General features: G+C 56.7%; 5 protein-coding genes across 5 annotated transcripts; 3 read left to right on the top strand and 2 right to left on the bottom strand.

Moving 5' to 3' along the window:
- Nucleotides 1-2422: 2422 nt before the first annotated feature.
- KVR01_005683 (uncharacterized protein) lies at nucleotides 2423-3051 on the bottom strand (the record flags this gene model as incomplete). The annotated part of the gene is made up of 4 exons (XM_044784653.1): nucleotides 2423-2452; nucleotides 2524-2716; nucleotides 2869-2959; nucleotides 3015-3051. 4 exons carry the CDS (start codon nucleotides 3049-3051, stop codon nucleotides 2423-2425), a joined length of 351 nt encoding a protein of 116 aa, XP_044646128.1.
- A 464-nt stretch (nucleotides 3052-3515) lies between these two features.
- On the top strand, nucleotides 3516-3819 carry KVR01_005036 (uncharacterized protein; the record flags this gene model as incomplete). The annotated part of the gene is made up of 2 exons (XM_044782798.1): nucleotides 3516-3549; nucleotides 3611-3819. The coding sequence occupies 2 exons, from the start codon at nucleotides 3516-3518 to the stop codon at nucleotides 3817-3819; spliced, it is 243 nt and encodes an 80-aa protein (XP_044645481.1).
- Nucleotides 3820-4117: 298 nt separating this feature from the next.
- On the bottom strand, nucleotides 4118-5078 carry KVR01_005567 (uncharacterized protein; the record flags this gene model as incomplete). Its single annotated transcript, XM_044781657.1, has 5 exons — nucleotides 4118-4314; nucleotides 4373-4451; nucleotides 4621-4659; nucleotides 4712-4811; nucleotides 4861-5078. 5 exons carry the CDS (start codon nucleotides 5076-5078, stop codon nucleotides 4118-4120), a joined length of 633 nt encoding a protein of 210 aa, XP_044646012.1.
- Nucleotides 5079-5983: 905 nt separating this feature from the next.
- On the top strand, nucleotides 5984-12217 carry KVR01_005539 (uncharacterized protein). Its single transcript, XM_044792731.1, has 2 exons — nucleotides 5984-9029; nucleotides 9115-12217. The coding sequence occupies exons 1-2, from the start codon at nucleotides 6580-6582 to the stop codon at nucleotides 10007-10009; spliced, it is 3345 nt and encodes a 1114-aa protein (XP_044645984.1). The 5' UTR covers nucleotides 5984-6579; the 3' UTR covers nucleotides 10010-12217.
- Nucleotides 12218-13013: 796 nt separating this feature from the next.
- KVR01_005682 (uncharacterized protein) lies at nucleotides 13014-17276 on the top strand. The gene is made up of 3 exons (XM_044783888.1): nucleotides 13014-14817; nucleotides 14872-16425; nucleotides 16485-17276. The coding sequence occupies exons 1-3, from the start codon at nucleotides 14511-14513 to the stop codon at nucleotides 16826-16828; spliced, it is 2205 nt and encodes a 734-aa protein (XP_044646127.1). The 5' UTR covers nucleotides 13014-14510; the 3' UTR covers nucleotides 16829-17276.

The raw sequence follows: 17276 nt of genomic DNA, 5'->3' as shown, positions 1-17276 counted from the left end.
CACGTCTGCTACAAGGCCTACCGTTAGATGGCGGCAGGTCACATTTCTGACACCGCGACGGGGCGTGCAGGCGTGATCCACACAGTAACGGCGCCTCGAGGCACAAGCGAGCCACACCTGCCATGGTCTTTTCGGGACACCCATCGTGGGAGCCTGATCCCGAGCTTTCCCGGGTCCAGGCCCTGGAACGAGCTCAGCACCATTCGAACGGTAGATGGCTGGATGGTTGCTTGCGTGCCCGCCGGAAGGGGTCCGTTGTATGGGATGGAACCCCATGGGCCATCGGGCTCCAACCCACCGAGTGCTGACTGCAGGCGCATGCGATCCACAGCTGAGAAAACGCGGGGTTGCGTGGACGGGCTGCCGAACCTCGTCCACAACCAGATGCGACCGAGACTGCGACGACAGTGCCGTCGGTGGGAAGCACCGGAGACCCCCAAGGACGCTCGCTTCCCATGCGAGGAACGTCTTTTGCTGGGCTGGCCTCGATCAGCTCGATCCGTCACGCCCGGCCCTGCCATACCGCTATTTGTGCCCCAGCTGCCCAACCCTTGAAGCTTGCATGCTTTCAAGGTTGCCGTCTCCGGAATGATCCCCTAGAGATGCCAAGCTCAACGTATCCCGCCTTGACAGCCGCACACAACGGCGGTGCAGGGCATTGAGGTTGGGAAGCATCCGTTCCTGCCGGATCACGCCCCGTGCTGTCTACTACGGCGGTGAGGCCCGCCAAGTACCCTCGCGTCGTCATACCATCTCGATGAGAAGCACACGAGCAACTGTGAATCCGCTGCCAACCACTTGTCCGCCCTGCCTTGCTGCTTATGCGGCGGACAAACGCAGCTGGGCTGCTCTGCGACACACTTCGTATTTGAGGGGGCCTTGCGGCTTGAACGAGCTCTGCCTCCTCTGCTCGCTACAGGTTTTGCCAGGATGGGTGTCACCTTCGCCTCAATTCCCGCAAGTGGAATGGGGTTATTAGTGGTCTTTGTGCATCACGAACGCGGGACGACGAGAAGGCAGGAAGGCTGAGCCCGTGGACGGCGCCCCCCTGTCCCACAAAACCAGGATGGTTGGCGCAGGGCCATCATCAACGTGGAAATAAGCTCGCCCCGCCAAACACTGCAGCGGACAAGGCTGGGAGACATTGCGCCCGTTCCACCGGCCGCCCGGCCAATGGGACACCTTCAACGCCCTCGAGGTCCTGATGGAAGCATGCGGGTCGTCATTCCGCGGCCCGGGATGGGCAGGCCGGACTTTTTCGGACGCAACCCACGGCCTCCACGAGCGAAGATGGCAGCTAATGCCTCGAAGCGATGTGATCCTGGCGGACGCTATGCGGCACCCACGATCAGCTTTGCTGGGCATGCATCAGGCCCGCTGCCCTTTCTCTGCTTCCGCTGCCAACTCACACCCATCCACCAGAGGTGTCGCCGGGGCGGGCACAATGGCTTTCGATGCGATGTAGATAGTTTGCAGTAGGGTTTTCACGCCCATGGGCTAGTCGACGAGTGCGCCGACTTGCATCAACTAACCCCCTGTCGCGGCTGCGATTGCATTCGCACACCGCAAGATATCAATGCGGTCACGCGTTGCACAGATCTTCTTGAAGGAAACTTGACACGATCCTATATCGTCAGACGTGCACCATTGTGGCTTAGTCTCCCTACCAGCACTCCCTGACTCCGCGGGTGACTTGCGAACAGGACCGGCAGTTGCATTCAATAAGTTTTGGCGGGGTCAAAGGGCGATCGACTCGGGAGAGTATTTGGGGAACAAGCGTCCATGGCAGCGGTCCGTCCCATTGCTCGCGACGGGTGTTTCCAGGCACGAACTACAACCCAGGAGCCATTGAAACCCAATCTATGAGCGTGACGTTCGAGCGATGCGATCGTGCCTGGCCAGGAAAAGTGCCTGACGAGCCCATGAGCACGTGCAACCTAGGCGCTTTGGAGCGGTGCCTTAGCCTGCGGCCGTATGCGAGGCCATGGAGTACATTGGTAACCTATCAGAGCCCGACAGCCTCAAAAAACATCTCGGACTGCCGCTTGGGTAGAAAGGCGCCGTTGCCGCCTGCCCTCTCTGGACACTGAGACCTGTACAACTCAGTTCACACCACCTTTTCCCTCATATGTTCCCGAGGACCCATGACATGGCCAGCGTCATATTCCAATTCGAGGGCCTTGGTCGCCCATCTGCCGTGCAAGGGTGTCCTGCAGGTAGGGTAGAAATCTCATTCTCGGTCCATGTCTGCGTCGACGGGCCGTGACTGCTCACTCACAACGTACGTCATTCGTGATGATGGGCACGAGTGGTGCGGAGCAGAGAACGGTTCACTTGCCGCAATGATTCCATGCTATTGGAGCCCCTGGAAGCATATTGTGGCATCATGATCAACTTGCAACGTGCGTCGTCCTATCGAGTCCTACTGGACTACCTGGACATTATTCTTCTTCTACAGTTTGGGCAGTTTGGTCAGTTAAATACGGCCTGCGATAATGCCAAGTAGACACAGACACGACGTACCTTCCATGTCTCCATCTCGGTGGTTTTCGTGTTGTATTGCTCAGTGAGCTCCTTCAGAACCTTCTCAAGACCCTCGAGATTCGTCCTCAACGCCGGGATGACATCTTTGACGGTTCTCTCAGCAAGCACACCATTGATCATCCGGAAGCACTTGCGGTCCCCCGAGAGCGGTTCCAGCGTCTCTAGGACAGCTCTACACCCCGATGGTCAGTGTGTGGGCGGTGAAAAGGAAGCCACGGAGCGGTGTAGTAATGTGGTGATCTCGAGCTCATGTGAGCTCTTGGGGCTGGCGTGTGGCCGCGAGAATTGTAGCGCAGCAAGAATGAGTGTGGAGCTACGACGCACTTGTGTTCTTCCTTCTCCTGGTCAACGTCGCCAATCTTCTGAGCGAGTTGTTGCAAGGTGTTCTTGTACGTGCTGTATTGCAGCTGAAGATCTGTGGCTTTGCCTCAGTCTCGGGACACAAAAGCAGGCCGTGATGCTCTTCTCACCTTGTTGCTTCTTTGAAGCTGCTGACGGGGCCGCCATGGTCACTCTTGATTTCGATGATCCAGCGTGTGAAAGCGGTCCGCAGGATTCTGGCGGTACGACCGGGTCGGGCCCGTGTGCGTGGGAGAGCGGATAGTCGGGCGAGGTAAAATAAGGCGTAGTTCACATCAACCAGGTGAGAAGAAGTGTCTGCTGAAGCGGCATGCACAGTCGCACACATCCGTTGGCGTGGATGGGGCGCCAGTGAGATGACTACTGCGAACCCCAGGGCGGTTGGATCTGTCCAAAATTGTCAGCGTTACTCCACCGGCAGGGTACCAGGCGCCGAGGCGGTCGAAAGTGGTCATAGCTCCCGCTAGAGGAATCAGTGAGTCGCCTTCAAACGGCAAGGATCGCAGAAACTTGTCGAACCACCAGAGTACTCCGTCATCGACGCGAACAAATCCACAAAGATTTCGCATACTCGGCTCAGCGCAGCGCAAGTCCCACCAATCCTTTGCAGAATGCATCCTCACCTGCACACCAAGGACAATACTGGTACGCGGCAACCTTTTTGCGTTTCCCCTTCCCCCCCTCTACTGACCGCCATGTCACATAGCTTGCGAGGACCTCATGGTCGCTCTCGAAGAATGCCATGAACGTGGCTTCTTATGGAAGTCCATGGGCATGTGCAACGGTGCGAAAGATGCCCTCAGCGCATGTCTCCGAGCAGAGAGAAGGAAGCGCCAGGACACCAACCGCAGCAAGACGCAGGAGAAGAGGGATGCCATCCGGCAGAAGTGGAAGGACATCGACGAGAACTCCTAAATACTCGAGCATTGTTCACAACTATCGGCGACCATGAATTTGCAAATGACCTTCAATATCCTACGTCGCACGACCTCGAGCAGGCCGGAGCGGGCAACACCCAAGTTTCTGGGTCCGGTGCTCGCCAAGCAAAACACATGTTCGACAGCGCTCGCTTGATCGGACGAGATGGCCCTACAGTCTGTGATTGCCTTGCGGGTTGCCGGCAGACGGCCTGCTCAACAAAATGGTGGCGGGGGAATGGCTGTGTTGCTCAATATTGGCATTCGGCCCGGTACACTTCCAGCTGTCCAAGTACTTATTTACTCTGCTGGTACACCCCGTTTCCAAAGATCAGCGCGCCAACGGTTGCCAGGATGCTGAGAACCACCGGGACGGGTTTTCGCAGCCGGATCGCCCTAGGAATCGACGAGCCACCCAGGACTATGGATGCGAGGAGGCTGAGTTCGACGCCGTAGGGCTCATGATTCTGCGTGCGATATCCGCCAAGCGCATCTGTCGCCAGCGGTTAACATTCACCCTGTTGTCCTCAGCATAGGCTTATTCGACTTACACAGCAAGCCGACGGTGCACCCCGCGACTATTGATGGCAAGCTCTTCGTCCTCGCATAGCCCATGATACCGCCCGACGCCTAGTGCCGCGGACATAATTTAGCAATTGCACCAGATTTTCAAGAAATGATTCCGCTTCCATCCAAACGGCAATCGTTGGAAGACTTCATCTTGCAACGAGGTTTGCACACATCATGTTCCGAGCGGATGGACAGTTCAACTACTGCCGCGCTGCGAGGTTTCACTCACCGTCAGGGCGCCCAGGACATAGGACGGAACTTCGAGACCCTGTCGAGTATTAGCCTAGGGTCGACCAAAGTTGATTCAATCATAGACTCACCATTATGAATCTTGGCTCTGGATGACAATGGCGATTCCTCAAGCTAAGCTGTTGCGAAAGCTTGTCCTTGTAGACGTCGTGCGGGTTATGTTGAAGCTCACTGGCAGGCTGCACTTGGCTCTTGGGCCTCGGCCACCTCGGGAGATGACATGGACGAGAAGCGGATGCGGATGGCTGATGAGTAAGCAAGTCCCGATGGTTGGCCCTGGCCGGCGAAGCTCTGGTGCATCGTGCCAATGCCAATGCCAATGCCAATGCCGCGGTCTACGCCCGTCATCAGGCCGGGAGCCTTGCCTGAGACCAGGCTTAGTTCGGCCACGATCAGGGATGTCATGTCTCTCTCGTCGCCCGGGCGCACAGAGAGCATTGCGGGACTTTGTACACATTGCCCACACTGCCCCGCGGCGGTGCAGGTGGAGGGCGGAGCTCCCGCGTCGCCAAGACACTTGATTGAAAGGCTGACCACCTTGGATCGGACGGGGTGGCTTCATGATCTATGCAGATCATGGTTCTGCCACTGCGTCACAGAGCCTTGTGCACTTCCAAACTCGATGGAATGGCCGTCTGATGCCACTGAGTCGCGACCTCGGTGGTGTATCTTGCAGGGTAGAACTCGGGCGAGACGGTGTACGGCCCGGTCGCTTATCGCGCCCGTGGCGTCTAAAGAACGGGCTGTCAGGCTGTCAGGCTGTCAACCAGCACCCTTACAATCCTGGGCAAGCTTGTATTGTAATTACAAAGCTTGATCGTGGCGTGGATCCAAGGAAGCGCGCGGTACGACATTTCAGCACACTACACTACACAAGGATCCAATTGTCGATTTGCCATGGTCTGAAGGGCCGTCCAGGAAACATTAAACGGGGCTGCGCTGGGCTGTTTCGTTTGGGGGAGGGGGGGTTCGGCAGTGCGCCCAGCGGAAAGCCTCGTCCCTTTTCTGGCTCCATTTGGTGATTGAGCCGCAGGTCTCGAATTCTGCCTGTCGAACCTGCGCCATCGCACGAGACGCAGGGCGCGACCTGTCCTGCTTCCCTTGCCCCAACCACCCTTACCAGGCGGCTCGTTTTGCTGACATCAACACCAAGCTGACCTCGACGATCGGTACATGCTTGGACACACCGGCATATGTACCATATGTACCATATGGTCTAGTATCCCGCGGCATGGTACGCAGTGGAGCAGGCAGCTGTGACCTGCATTAGCCCGTGTTTCTCACGAGCGGCTGCCTTTCTTCCATTTCATTCTCTGCACCGCCGCAATGGAATGACACCCTTCCTCCTCCATGTAGTCACTGCCAGACACTGCCAGACACACGCGAACAAAACAAACACCCACATGACCGAAGGCGTCGAGTTTGGGTGCCAAATCCTCAAACTGCCCTGGAAGGCCTGCCCACGGACAGTTTGATCTACACCTCTGCCTCCAACCCTGCCCCTGCTGTTCCGCACCCGCGCCTTTCTTGATTGGTACGTTGTACACCAACATATGGAATAAGCGCTGTGCCGGATTGGTCTCGCGGGTACAGGAACAGCGCCTCGCCCCCAAGATCAGACTGCACCTCTTCCTCTCGAAAGATTTCCTACTTCGTCTTCAAACGAAACAACTGTCAAAGTCTGGACGGCACTCAAGCCCAACTCTCAAAAGACCGTCCCCGCACCTGCAAAACACCGGAGCGGATCCCGAAGCCTCGAGCGTATCTCTCCAAGCACCTGTGGCCCTTGCGACGTGCGTGCAAGGTGCGGTTCTTGAGCCGAAAGTGACGGATGCTCCCACATGTTTGCCTGCCTGGTTGCTTTACATCATCCTTCGGAATCAATACATACCTGCGCCCCGACACCTACCCACTTCCTCGCCCTTGCACTTGAACACCAATGTCTTCTTCGACCTACAGCATACAACCATCTCTGCTTAGCAGCAGCAACGGGAGGGACAGGACATGGCCCGCTGTCAACCGCGAAACAGCTGACCATACCTATGAGCCTCCTTCGGTCCCCTTCGGTTCCAACCATCTATCGCCCTATTCACAGCTCCACAAGAGCTCTGCGTCGCCAGTGTTGCAGGACGCGAGCACACCCGCAGACTCTCAATCCGTCTTCAGCGACTTGAGCGAGCTCGAGGTCGACACCGACCCATTCTTTGGCGTTGACTTCAGTAACGACGGGGGCACGCCATCATTTCTGGAAGACCCAAACTCCAGTGAACACAGCGACTCGTCCCTCCCTCAGACATTACCTCCGAGATCCCAGCATGCGACTGAACTTCACAATTACCCCTTGAGCCCAGACCCTTCAACGCCTTCCATCCACACAACGTCCCCTAGCAGTGACAAGAAGAGCCCCAAGACCATCAGCGAAGCATTTTTGGAGCCTGTATCGTCTCACGGGCTCTCGAACCCACCGAGATCGGCCCCTTCCCACACAAACCTGGAACGGCTTGCCACAAAAACCAGCCCAGAGACTCACTCCGCTTCGTGGTCTACCGAAGACACCGCAGCCATGGCCAGCTCGAGCCCCCGGGTCACCGTTTCCATGTGGGGGAGGGATCAAGATAACTTCTATCCCGAGATCCCAGAGAGTCCTACGACCGTCCGGGCAGCCGGGCTTAGTACCGATGACAACTTTGTTGAAGCCTCGTACCAAAGCTCGTCCGTCGCCCGTGACGAACATGGAGCGCTGGTCGCGGACCCACGAACCGGTTATAGGGGCTGGGGCCCCGAGAATCGCTCTACCGGTGAAGCTGTCAGCATCAATGAGCAGGCCTCGCGCCGCAAGGTTGCAGAACGCAACGAGGAGGTTGGGAACTGGATCGCATCTTCCAAAGAGGGAGTCCCTCCTGAGACAACGGCGTTCCCAGATTACTATGACTTTGGCGGCGACTCAATCAGCTCCAAAGAGATTGCAATGGGCAACGAGACCGAGAATAAGCCACTGCCCGGCCAGACGTACTACACGGGAGATAGCGGAGCCCTGACACAAGAAGACATCGATCTGATGCGGCAACATCGGGTCTGGGCAGACGCACCTGCGATGTTCCACATAAGCCAAGACGACTCAGCTCGGCAGCAGCCGGAGTCATCAAAGGCTGCGATGGAGAAGTTTGAGCAGATGTGTCAGGACAACTCGTCCATCCTTTCAAGGGCAGCGACCTGGGGCACGCGTCGCCGAAGCTTGCCGAGTATCGCAGATATGGATGGCATCACCAGCGGCAGCTTCCTGAAAAAGCTTTCCATCAGTCGCGAGAGAAAGCCCAGCGTGCTGTTCAAGGAGATTCGTGGTTTTGTGCGGAAATCTAGTACAAGCCAGTTGTTGAAGCGCAATCGCAGTGTCCACGAAGGCGTCGGCTCCGGTGATAGCGAGGCTTTGGACAGACGAGAGAGCCAGAATAGCCTGGTGCCTCCTGGACGCACGGGCAGCTGGGGGAAGCAGCAAAAGATGCCTTCCCTCAACACCGCCCTTGTCTCGATGGCCGCGGGTGCTGCAACAATCGGCACCAGCCATGCACGAACCAGCTCTGTCAGCAACGCAACTTCGCCCAAGAGTCCCTTCAATCTCGGAGTCAGGAATACTCTCAGGCGGCCAAGGAGCAAGTCGGAACTCCCCAAGGGAACCAAAGATGAATCTCATCCAAATCTCGTGGGCATGTGGAAGAAGAATGGTGGCCCACCGGTCGCTCAGCTGGCGAAGCCCGCTCCAGCAGCGGACTTGGACGACGACGAGGAAGATGATGATGATGTGTTCGAGGAAGCTGGCCTCAGCACGCAGCCTAGCAACGTCATTGACGATATCACGCCGAACTTCGCCGGATTCAGGCAGCATGCGCTGATGATGAACCCAAGACTAAAGGAGCAAAACACCTACCTTGCTGATCGGATCGCACATCAGCAGGTCATCCGCTACAAGGCTCTTCTGACCAACAAAGTCAAACACCTACAGCACATCTCATCTAACAACTGCCCATGCGGCACTATGTGCATCGCCCTTGGGGGATCGGCCAATCTGCTCGACACAAAGGGTGACGGTCGCGGATTGGACCCTCTGTCCACTGTCTACGATGGATCTGAAGGAGATGTGACCCCACTAGAGGGGCTGGTCACAGCAGAAAGCTTCCCCCCAGATATCCCGATGCCGCCGGCCAGCACACTGCCGGCTGAGTTTGAGTGCCAGCTTTGCTACCAGTCCAAAAAGTTTACCAAGCCATCGGACTGGACGAAACATGTCCACGAAGATGTGCAACCGTTCTGCTGCACATGGGACCGATGCAGGGACCCCAAGATCTTCAAGAGAAAAGCAGACTGGGTGCGACATGAGAATGAGGGCCACCGGTAAGCACCTATTGGACCTCCTCCGTGCTCCGTACACCCCAAACTATGAGCTTTGATTATTGACATGACTGACTGGGGTTTCTAGTCACCTGGAGTGGTGGACTTGCGATGTTGATGATTGTAAACATACTTGCTATAGACGGGATAACTTCCTCCAGCACCTCGTGCGGGAGCACAAATTCCCGGAGCCAAAGATGAAGACCAAGGCCGCCATCAAGCGCGCTGGGGGACAGGACCCTACCTGGCAGAAGGTGGAGAGATGCCATGAAGATACAAGAAACAGACCACAGGACGAGCCTTGCCGGTTTTGCGGCAAGTCGCTTCCCACTTGGAAGAAGCTCACTGTCCACCTGGCAAAGCACATGGAAAACATGACACTGCCGGTCCTCCGCCTGGTAGCTCGCAAGGAACTCGAGCCTGATTCCATCATCAGTCCGGTACAAGACCCCCCACCCAGGAACTTCCCTCCTGCCCCGCCAGTCAAGACGGAAGCTCCGCTCTTCAACCACTCCCCAAATCCCAGCCACTCGCCGATGCAGCACCAGACGGGCGGCGTTCTGGCCTATCCGAACCCCCAGAACTCACCTTATGGCTACCCGTCGCAGACGACCTTTGCCAATCCCTTCTATGGCTCGTCGGTGCATGACATGGCCCAGCACGGGGCCACCAGCCTTGGGATGCAGCAGGGAACGATGGGCGGCAGCTTCCAGAGCCAAACGGGCTACCAGAACCTGCCCGCGACGACCGGCTCGTTTATGGCACCAGGCGGACAATTCATCTCGATCCCGCATCACGTGGAACCGTTCCCGACCTACATGAACAACCCCCTGGGCCTGCAAGATGCCTCGGGCAACCAGATCTACGACACCACGCTCGACCCTGGGCACGCCGGCGGGGGACACTACACGCCACAGGGGTCAGCATCACCATACTCACGGTCACCCCTTCAGGGCCAGGGTGGTTTCTACACACACCGATGACGTAACGAACATTTCTTTTCTCAAGTTTCATTTCGTGATGATGAATTCCCTAGATACCCCCCCTGCCCTTTATCACGATGCTGCTGTGTGTTGTCCAATTCATGGTGAGAACCCATCATCTTGTACCTCGGTCGAGGGGCCCGCAACAGGCCGGAAGTACACTCTGGCCAGGAAATGGAGGCTGCTCTTTTGCAATGATCATTTGTGGGTCTTTTGGTGGAAACACGAGTGTTATACACACCAAGGGACATTTGGGCCATCTCGGAAACTGGCGTTGTTTTGATAGACTTGTCTTGATCATTTCTGCCGAGGCATTTCTCCTGGCTCATAGGGTACGTGCGTGGGACTGGAACGGCAACAGCAATCACATACATGAATACAGTAACCATCATCCAAAATCGCAAGCACATCCTTGCAGAGCATCCTGTTGTTTGGCTCTCATATGCCTTGTTGGTTTTATCCCATGATAAGCGGCTGCGTTGTAGGTGGCTCCCCCCTCAGAGTGCCTTATTATATGAGAGGGCATCTCACGGGCGGTTCTTGTTTGAGGTATTCCCCCACAACACGATGTCCCGAAGGATCATACTTGAGAAAGCTGCTGTCTTGCGTTGACGTTATCCTACATGAAGTTCACCGCGGGCCTACAAGAGGGTAGTTATTAGTCTCAGCAGTCCACCAGGTGGGCAGGCTGGCAGGTGTCGAAGCTGTCGAGCACCCCTGGCAAGACTCGTTGGCAACGACAGGGAGCATGCACACACAAGAATATGTCGAGGGGATTGAAGCCAATTACGTGCGGCCATGGGTTTAGCAGAAAAAAGGGGGCGTGTGTGAGGCAGAGCCAGCAGAGACACTGAAACCGATGGCACCTGATGAGACCAGCCCGGCCCGCGGGGCACACAGGCACAGCAACACGGCGCCGCCAGGCTTGCCTTGATTCTCGGCTTTTTCACCTTGGATCCCGGGCCTTGGTAGCAAGCAAGATAAAACGGCATCTGCAGACCGGTATTCTTCCTACCCATGATAAGGCTGAGGAATCAATGTGCGCAAGGCCTCGGCCAATGTCAGTACCCACTGCCGACTGTGCCGTGTTTATGCACACACAGTCTCGAGTTAGAGTTGTTCGGTTCAGACCAGCAGACCAGTCAGTTGGCCGGGTCTTGTGCATGGCCGCAACCTGTTCGTGCCGACGGGATGGATTGGGCCCCGGGCGCGGGACGAGATTGTACCAACGGGTGCGATCAGTAGTCCAAGTCCCGAAAGCAGGCCGCGCCACGGCAGGGGTCCTTCGAAGATGAGATGATGGCCTGCGCCGATAATGATAGCTGTATGGCCTGCCCTGCCTGCCTGCTCCAGGCCCCTCTAATCCTCATTGGGGGCGTCAGGGCGTCAGGGCGTCAGGGTGCTGGGTGCCAGGCCCCCCCCAGCTGTCCATACTTTCAACGCAATCTGTACCATGACGGGACAGACGAAGGCGAAACCCCATCCGCATGAACATGCAAATTGGGCTCGACTCTGGCTGGGGCAGTGGTGGGGGTCTATATACTGTGCATGCAATGATGCATTGCCCGCCAGCCTGCTCGGAACCATGCCGTTGCTTTTGAGTTGCGGCACAGCCTCCCAACTGCGCGGCACAGCGAGTGAACCCGAATTCCTGTCTCAGACAGGACCCCTGCGAGGAGGCTTCTCGAAGGTTTGTTAGAAGGAACCAGGCAGGCTGGCGTGCTGGCGTGTTTTTCGGGTAAAACAGTGAGTGAGGCGATGGATGGGTGGCTGCGAGGTCGTCGTCAGTTTGCTGCGACGTGCCGAGCCTTTTCTTTTCAATTCTGGCTGCGCATCGGTGGGCACTGGGCAGTGCTCCGCTGCCCACGGGCAGGGACCGACAAGGATTGATTGATTTATTGATTGATTGATTATCTGTTGACGTGTGTGTGTCTTGATCTCCACGATGATCGCCCCGGGGCCTGTTGCTATATGCTACAATGGGTCACTATCTAAAGGGGGTGGCTCACTGGGGATACGGAGTACAACCAACTGTGGAGGATCACTTACTGCATCAGTCAAGCAGCAAGCCAGCCAGCCAGCCCAGCCAGCCAGCCAGCAGCAGGGCCAAAAGAAGAAGCACACAAGCAGAACAAGATGGACGCCCCGTTGCGCGGGTGGCAGGCTAGGCAGGGTAATTACTCCGTGGCGACGTAGCGACGCCTTGACTTGTGGCCCCGGGAAGCTTGACGACGACTCCTCTTCTTGGTAGACCCCAATCTTGGTCCGATCAGCTCGTATTTTTATCCCAAGTGCCCAGGGCGAGGGATTTCGTGCAGCGAGCTATTTCACACGGTCCCTGTTAGGCGCACACGAGGGAGCACGTACAACAAGACAGTGTGTCGTGCACACATGCCACATAGTACTATCGCATGCTTTCGGCACATTCAACAGATCGAGCAGCCGGCCGGGTCCTTGACGGTCAGTCCCAAGGTCAATCACAGGCAGACAAGCCGAAAATCAGGGCAAGACGGCCAGGAGGGCAAGTCTAATGGCGGGCGCGTGGAGCTTGGCCCAAAGAGCCCGTTTCAAAATAGCAGCTAATGTGGGGCGGGTTGCCGCAACGGCGCCCAGGCCCAAGCTCTTCTGGCTGGGACTCGCTAGCACTGGTTCCTCGGTGTCGGTGCCATGTTCGTGAAAGGGCAGGAGGAAAGGAGGACGGACGCTGGGACGGCACTGCCAGTCTTGCCTATCTTGCAGTCCTACAGTTCTTGCAGTCCTGCTTGCCAAGTCAGCCAGCCAGCCAGCTTGTGTGTCAGCGCAGGGGCCAATGGCCGCCGTCTGCTGGGCTCGGCTGGGTTGGGACGAATCCCAAGAGTGGAGCTACTGCAGGGGAGGTACGGACAGAGAATGGCGCAGCCGCGGACGTTTCATTTAGTGTGGGGGCTGCTCGGGATGCCCCTGCAGGTCGAATAATTACTGGCCATTGGGGTCAGGGGCCAGACCTCGCCAGCGCTCGCGTTGTCTGGTTGTCCCAATCTCGACTCCACCGGCCAGAGAGAAAAAAAAAAGAGCCTGCCAACCAAGGAGCCGCCTGCGAGCCCTTCCTCGTGTCCAGTCGCGCCCGTCCCTTGCCGTCCACCACCTGCCGTCCAGCCGTCCAGCCCGCCCAGGTCCTGCCAGCCAGTCAGCCAGCCAGTGGCAGCCAGTGCCTGGTTTCCCTGTGGGGCCGACCTCATCTTGCCCAGGTTGCCAGGCCAGGGCCTGCCTGGTCTCCCGCCTGGTCGACAAAGGCCGACGGGCCTGGTTGGTCGTCGACATCGCCGTCTGACCCGCAGCCAGATCGAGGTCAGACCCTGGCCGCCCACCCACACCTGATGATGGGCGGGAGGAGAGGAGAGAGAGGGCTGAGAGGGCGAGAGAGGAGCGACGAGAGCTCGAGCCAGCACATCCAGGAGGTGTCCAGGCAGGCCAGATGGTCCCATCTCGCCAATGAGCGCTCAATTTCGACGTCCAAGGGGCCTCCGCCGGCACCAGCCAAGGCCCGTCTCGACGCTATGCTCCTCCTTGGACCTTGCCTTTTTCCTTCAACTCCTCCGTGCCCTCACCCCGTCTTCTCTAACCACTAACTGCTGATCCATCGTGGTCTTTTCGCTCTTTCCTGTCCGTGATCCAGCCCAATCGGCACCCCTCGTCCCATCCAGTTCTTGATATTCACTTGGGAGTTCGGAGACTTGTCAGACGATTCCTTGGCTTCACCGTCTCGACGCCGTCGCCAGGAACAGTCACCACACCTCCTTACCCCGTACGCTCGTTTCACATACCCGCCCGCCTCTCGCTCTGCTCAACCCATCTTCTCCCTCACCACCAATCCCCTCCCGCCTTGACGCTAGCCTATGCCTCTTCCTGCTCTTTGCCTCTACCCCATCTGGTGAGAAACACTTAGACACGGAGAGAGACGCACACGAGACGAGACGACCGGGAGCCTATACTCTGGCCTCGTCGCCACAGACCTCCAGCAACACATAACACAACCAGCCCTCCTTCGTCATCACACGAAAGGGCCCCAACACCCTCTTTCTCCTTCTGCTCCAGGTTGACCCTCGGCCTTTCTCCTGCGAAAAGGACCCTGCTTTGTGGTGCCATTGTCTCTTTGTTACTCCCTTTGCTGTTCCTTCTCGCCGACCGGTATCGAGTACTCTTCCAGTCGTCCCTGCCAGCCAGCTTAAGACGAACTTATCCACCTTTAATCTAAGCTCAACCTCGGACATTGTCATCGACGAATTTCCTACACATCGATACGCCATCTAGATCTGATACCATATAGAGAAGGGAACGAATCATTTTTTTTCGAAAGGGCACAGAACAAGGTCAATTGGGAAGAGACCCAACCAAACAGTCTGAGAAATTTGGAGGACGCACGACGCGAGAACAAGCACGAAACCTTTTCCACTCCGAGAAGGGTACACCCACCCGGGAAAATCATCCAACAAGGGGAATCGACACAGTCTAGCCTTCCGACATGGCAAGGTCACTATTATGGGCCGCGGCACTGGCCGCCACGGCAATGACGAGAGGGGCTCTGGCAGCAGATGTGCTCAGGACCTCGGGTTTCACCAACTGCCAACAAGACTCTGCGATCCAGGTAAAGAAGGTCGATATCGAGTACAACAAGGCCGCCGGAACTGTCACATTCGACGTCGCGGGCTCCAGCAGCAAGGAACAGAAGGTCATGGCCAAGCTTAACGTCACAGCCTATGGCATCGACGTCTACTCGAACCAGTTCAACCCATGCGACAATTCGACTTTTGTGGAACAGCTCTGCCCTGGTAAGAAACAGCCCCTAACGACCAGTTTTGCGTGACTTGGCTAACACGTCACAGTTCCAACGGGCACTTTTGCTGCGTCAGGAACACAGGAAATCTCCTCCCAGTACGCCAGCCAAATCCCAGCCATTGCCTTCCAGGTTCCCGATATTGCGGCCGTCGCCACGCTCGAACTCATCGCCATCGACTCGAACGAGGACGTCGCCTGTATCACCTCCGAAATCTCGAACGGCAAGACTACCGATGTCCCGGCCGTCACATACGTCGCGGCCGCCGTCGCAGGTGTTGCTTTGTTGATGGGAGGAGTCACAGCTGCCAGTTCGGCAATTGCTGGTGGTGCTGGAGCCGGCAGCGTGGCGCCGAGCCCAAGTTTTGTTGAGGTATTCGGCTGGTTCCAAGGCATGGCCATGAACGGCATGTCAGCTGTGTCACTGCCCCAGGTCTACCGAAGCTACTCAAAGAACTTTGCCTTCTCAGTCGGCCTCATCCCGTGGACCAACTTGCAGCTGGCAATCGAAGACTTCCGGGTTGCCACCGGTGGAAATCTGACAGAGGATAGCGTGCAGTACCTGCAGAACGCTACGCTTGTGTTCAAGGACGGCTCAACCGAATCCCTCGCCGACAGGAAGTTCAAGCGCGCCATGGACGTCGTCGCCCGGCTCGCGGCCCGTGAAATCAACACCAGCATTAACGAGACTGACACCGGCTCCGACGACAGCGGCATCGAGACCCAGGTGCGAGTGGCCGTGAGCGGCATCAAGGCCTACGTTGAGGAACTGAGCATTCCCTCTTCCAGCACATTCATGACTGTCCTCCTGATCGTTGCCATTGTCATTGCCTCTATCGCCGTCATCATTCTTCTCGTCAAGGTTATCCTGGAGACTTGGGCCCTGTTCGGCAGCTTCCCCAAGAGCTTGACCGGTTTCCGAAAGCACTACTGGCTGACCATGGGCCGAACAATCACCCAGCTTATCCTCCTGTTGTACGGTACTTGGGTCCTGTACTGTATCTTCCAGTTCACTACTGGCGATTCGTGGGCCGCCACCGCCTTGGCGGCTGTCACACTCGCTCTCTTCACTGGTATCCTGGCCTTCTTCGCGTACAAGATTTTCACCACGGCGAAGAAGCTCAAGGAGACGGACGGTGACGCCAGCCAGTTGTATGAGAACAAGAACATCTGGATCAAGTATAGTCTGTTCTACGAGAACTACAAGAAGGACTACTGGTGGATCTTTGTCCCCACCATCCTCTACATGTTGGCGAAGGGAATCATCTTGGCCGCTGGCGATAACCACGGAATGGCCCAAAGCATTGCCCAGCTTATCGTTGAGGCCCTGATGCTTTGCGTTCTTCTCTGGAACCGACCCTACGAGCGCAAGTCCGGCAACGTTATCAACATCACAATCGCCGTGGTCCGCGTCCTCTCCGTTGCCTGCATCCTGATCTTCGTTGACGAGTTTGCTGTCTCCGAGACAACGTCTACTGTGACTGGCGTGGTCCTCATCGCTATCCAGGCCGCTCTGACCGGTGTCCTGGCTATCCTGATCGCATGGAACGCTATCATTGCCATCTGCAAGGAGAACCCTCACCGCAAGCGCAGAAAGGAGATGGGTAAGTTGGGGCCCCTTAACACCATGCATCTAATTGAAAAGATACTAACACTTTCTCAGAGAAAATGCGCGACCTCGACAACCTCACTCCTCTCGACGCCCGCAACTCCCTCTTGCTGGACCGCAAGGTGTCTCACCCCGACTCGGACAACTTTTCCTTGGCCAAGACAAAGTTCGACGCCAAGGAGAACTACAGGCCATTGAGCCCGTCGGGCGAAGACCAGAGCCACGCCAACTTGGTCTCGCATGCCGCACCACCAGGCGGCTACGAAGACCACTCCACAGCACCCGCACCATATGCCGACAACTCATATGGCCATGGTCCTTACGGCCAACCAGCCGGCTATAGCCAACAAACAGGCTACGGCGGTGGTTACAACAATGGGTACAACCGGGGTTACTAAATATAGTACACACTGGCTTCCCCCCTTCGACAAAGAGTCGGCGGAAATACTTTATTGATTAAAAAGCCTGGCGTCATGATCAGCACCGGCACGCGGATCCCAAGAGATCCCGGGCAAGCAATGTGTTCTCTTTGTCATTTAACAACTTTTTCGCCAAACACCACCTTCTACCACCACGATTGCGATGATTCTTTTTCCTTTGAGACTCGTGGCAAAATCCATCCGCTACATCCTTCTTCTACTTTTGAAACCAGATACCACGGAAACAAGATGTGCGGGGTGGGTCGGCCAGAGAAAGCCGGTGTAAGGATACATACGGGGGAGAGATCTGAAGCGGAAGCGAGAAACAGATCAAAATACATGTACCATTTCCTCTACGGGAAAGCGAGCTTTTCGTAGTATATAACTGCACATAATCTGGGGCTAGCATTCAATACATTCTACCTAC

The sequence above is a fragment of the Diaporthe batatas genome, assembly GCF_019321695.1.
Source record: "Diaporthe batatas strain CRI 302-4 chromosome Unknown Contig00005, whole genome shotgun sequence".
Taxonomy (NCBI): domain Eukaryota; kingdom Fungi; phylum Ascomycota; class Sordariomycetes; order Diaporthales; family Diaporthaceae; genus Diaporthe; species Diaporthe batatas.
This window is presented reverse-complemented; position numbering and strand designations above follow the sequence as displayed.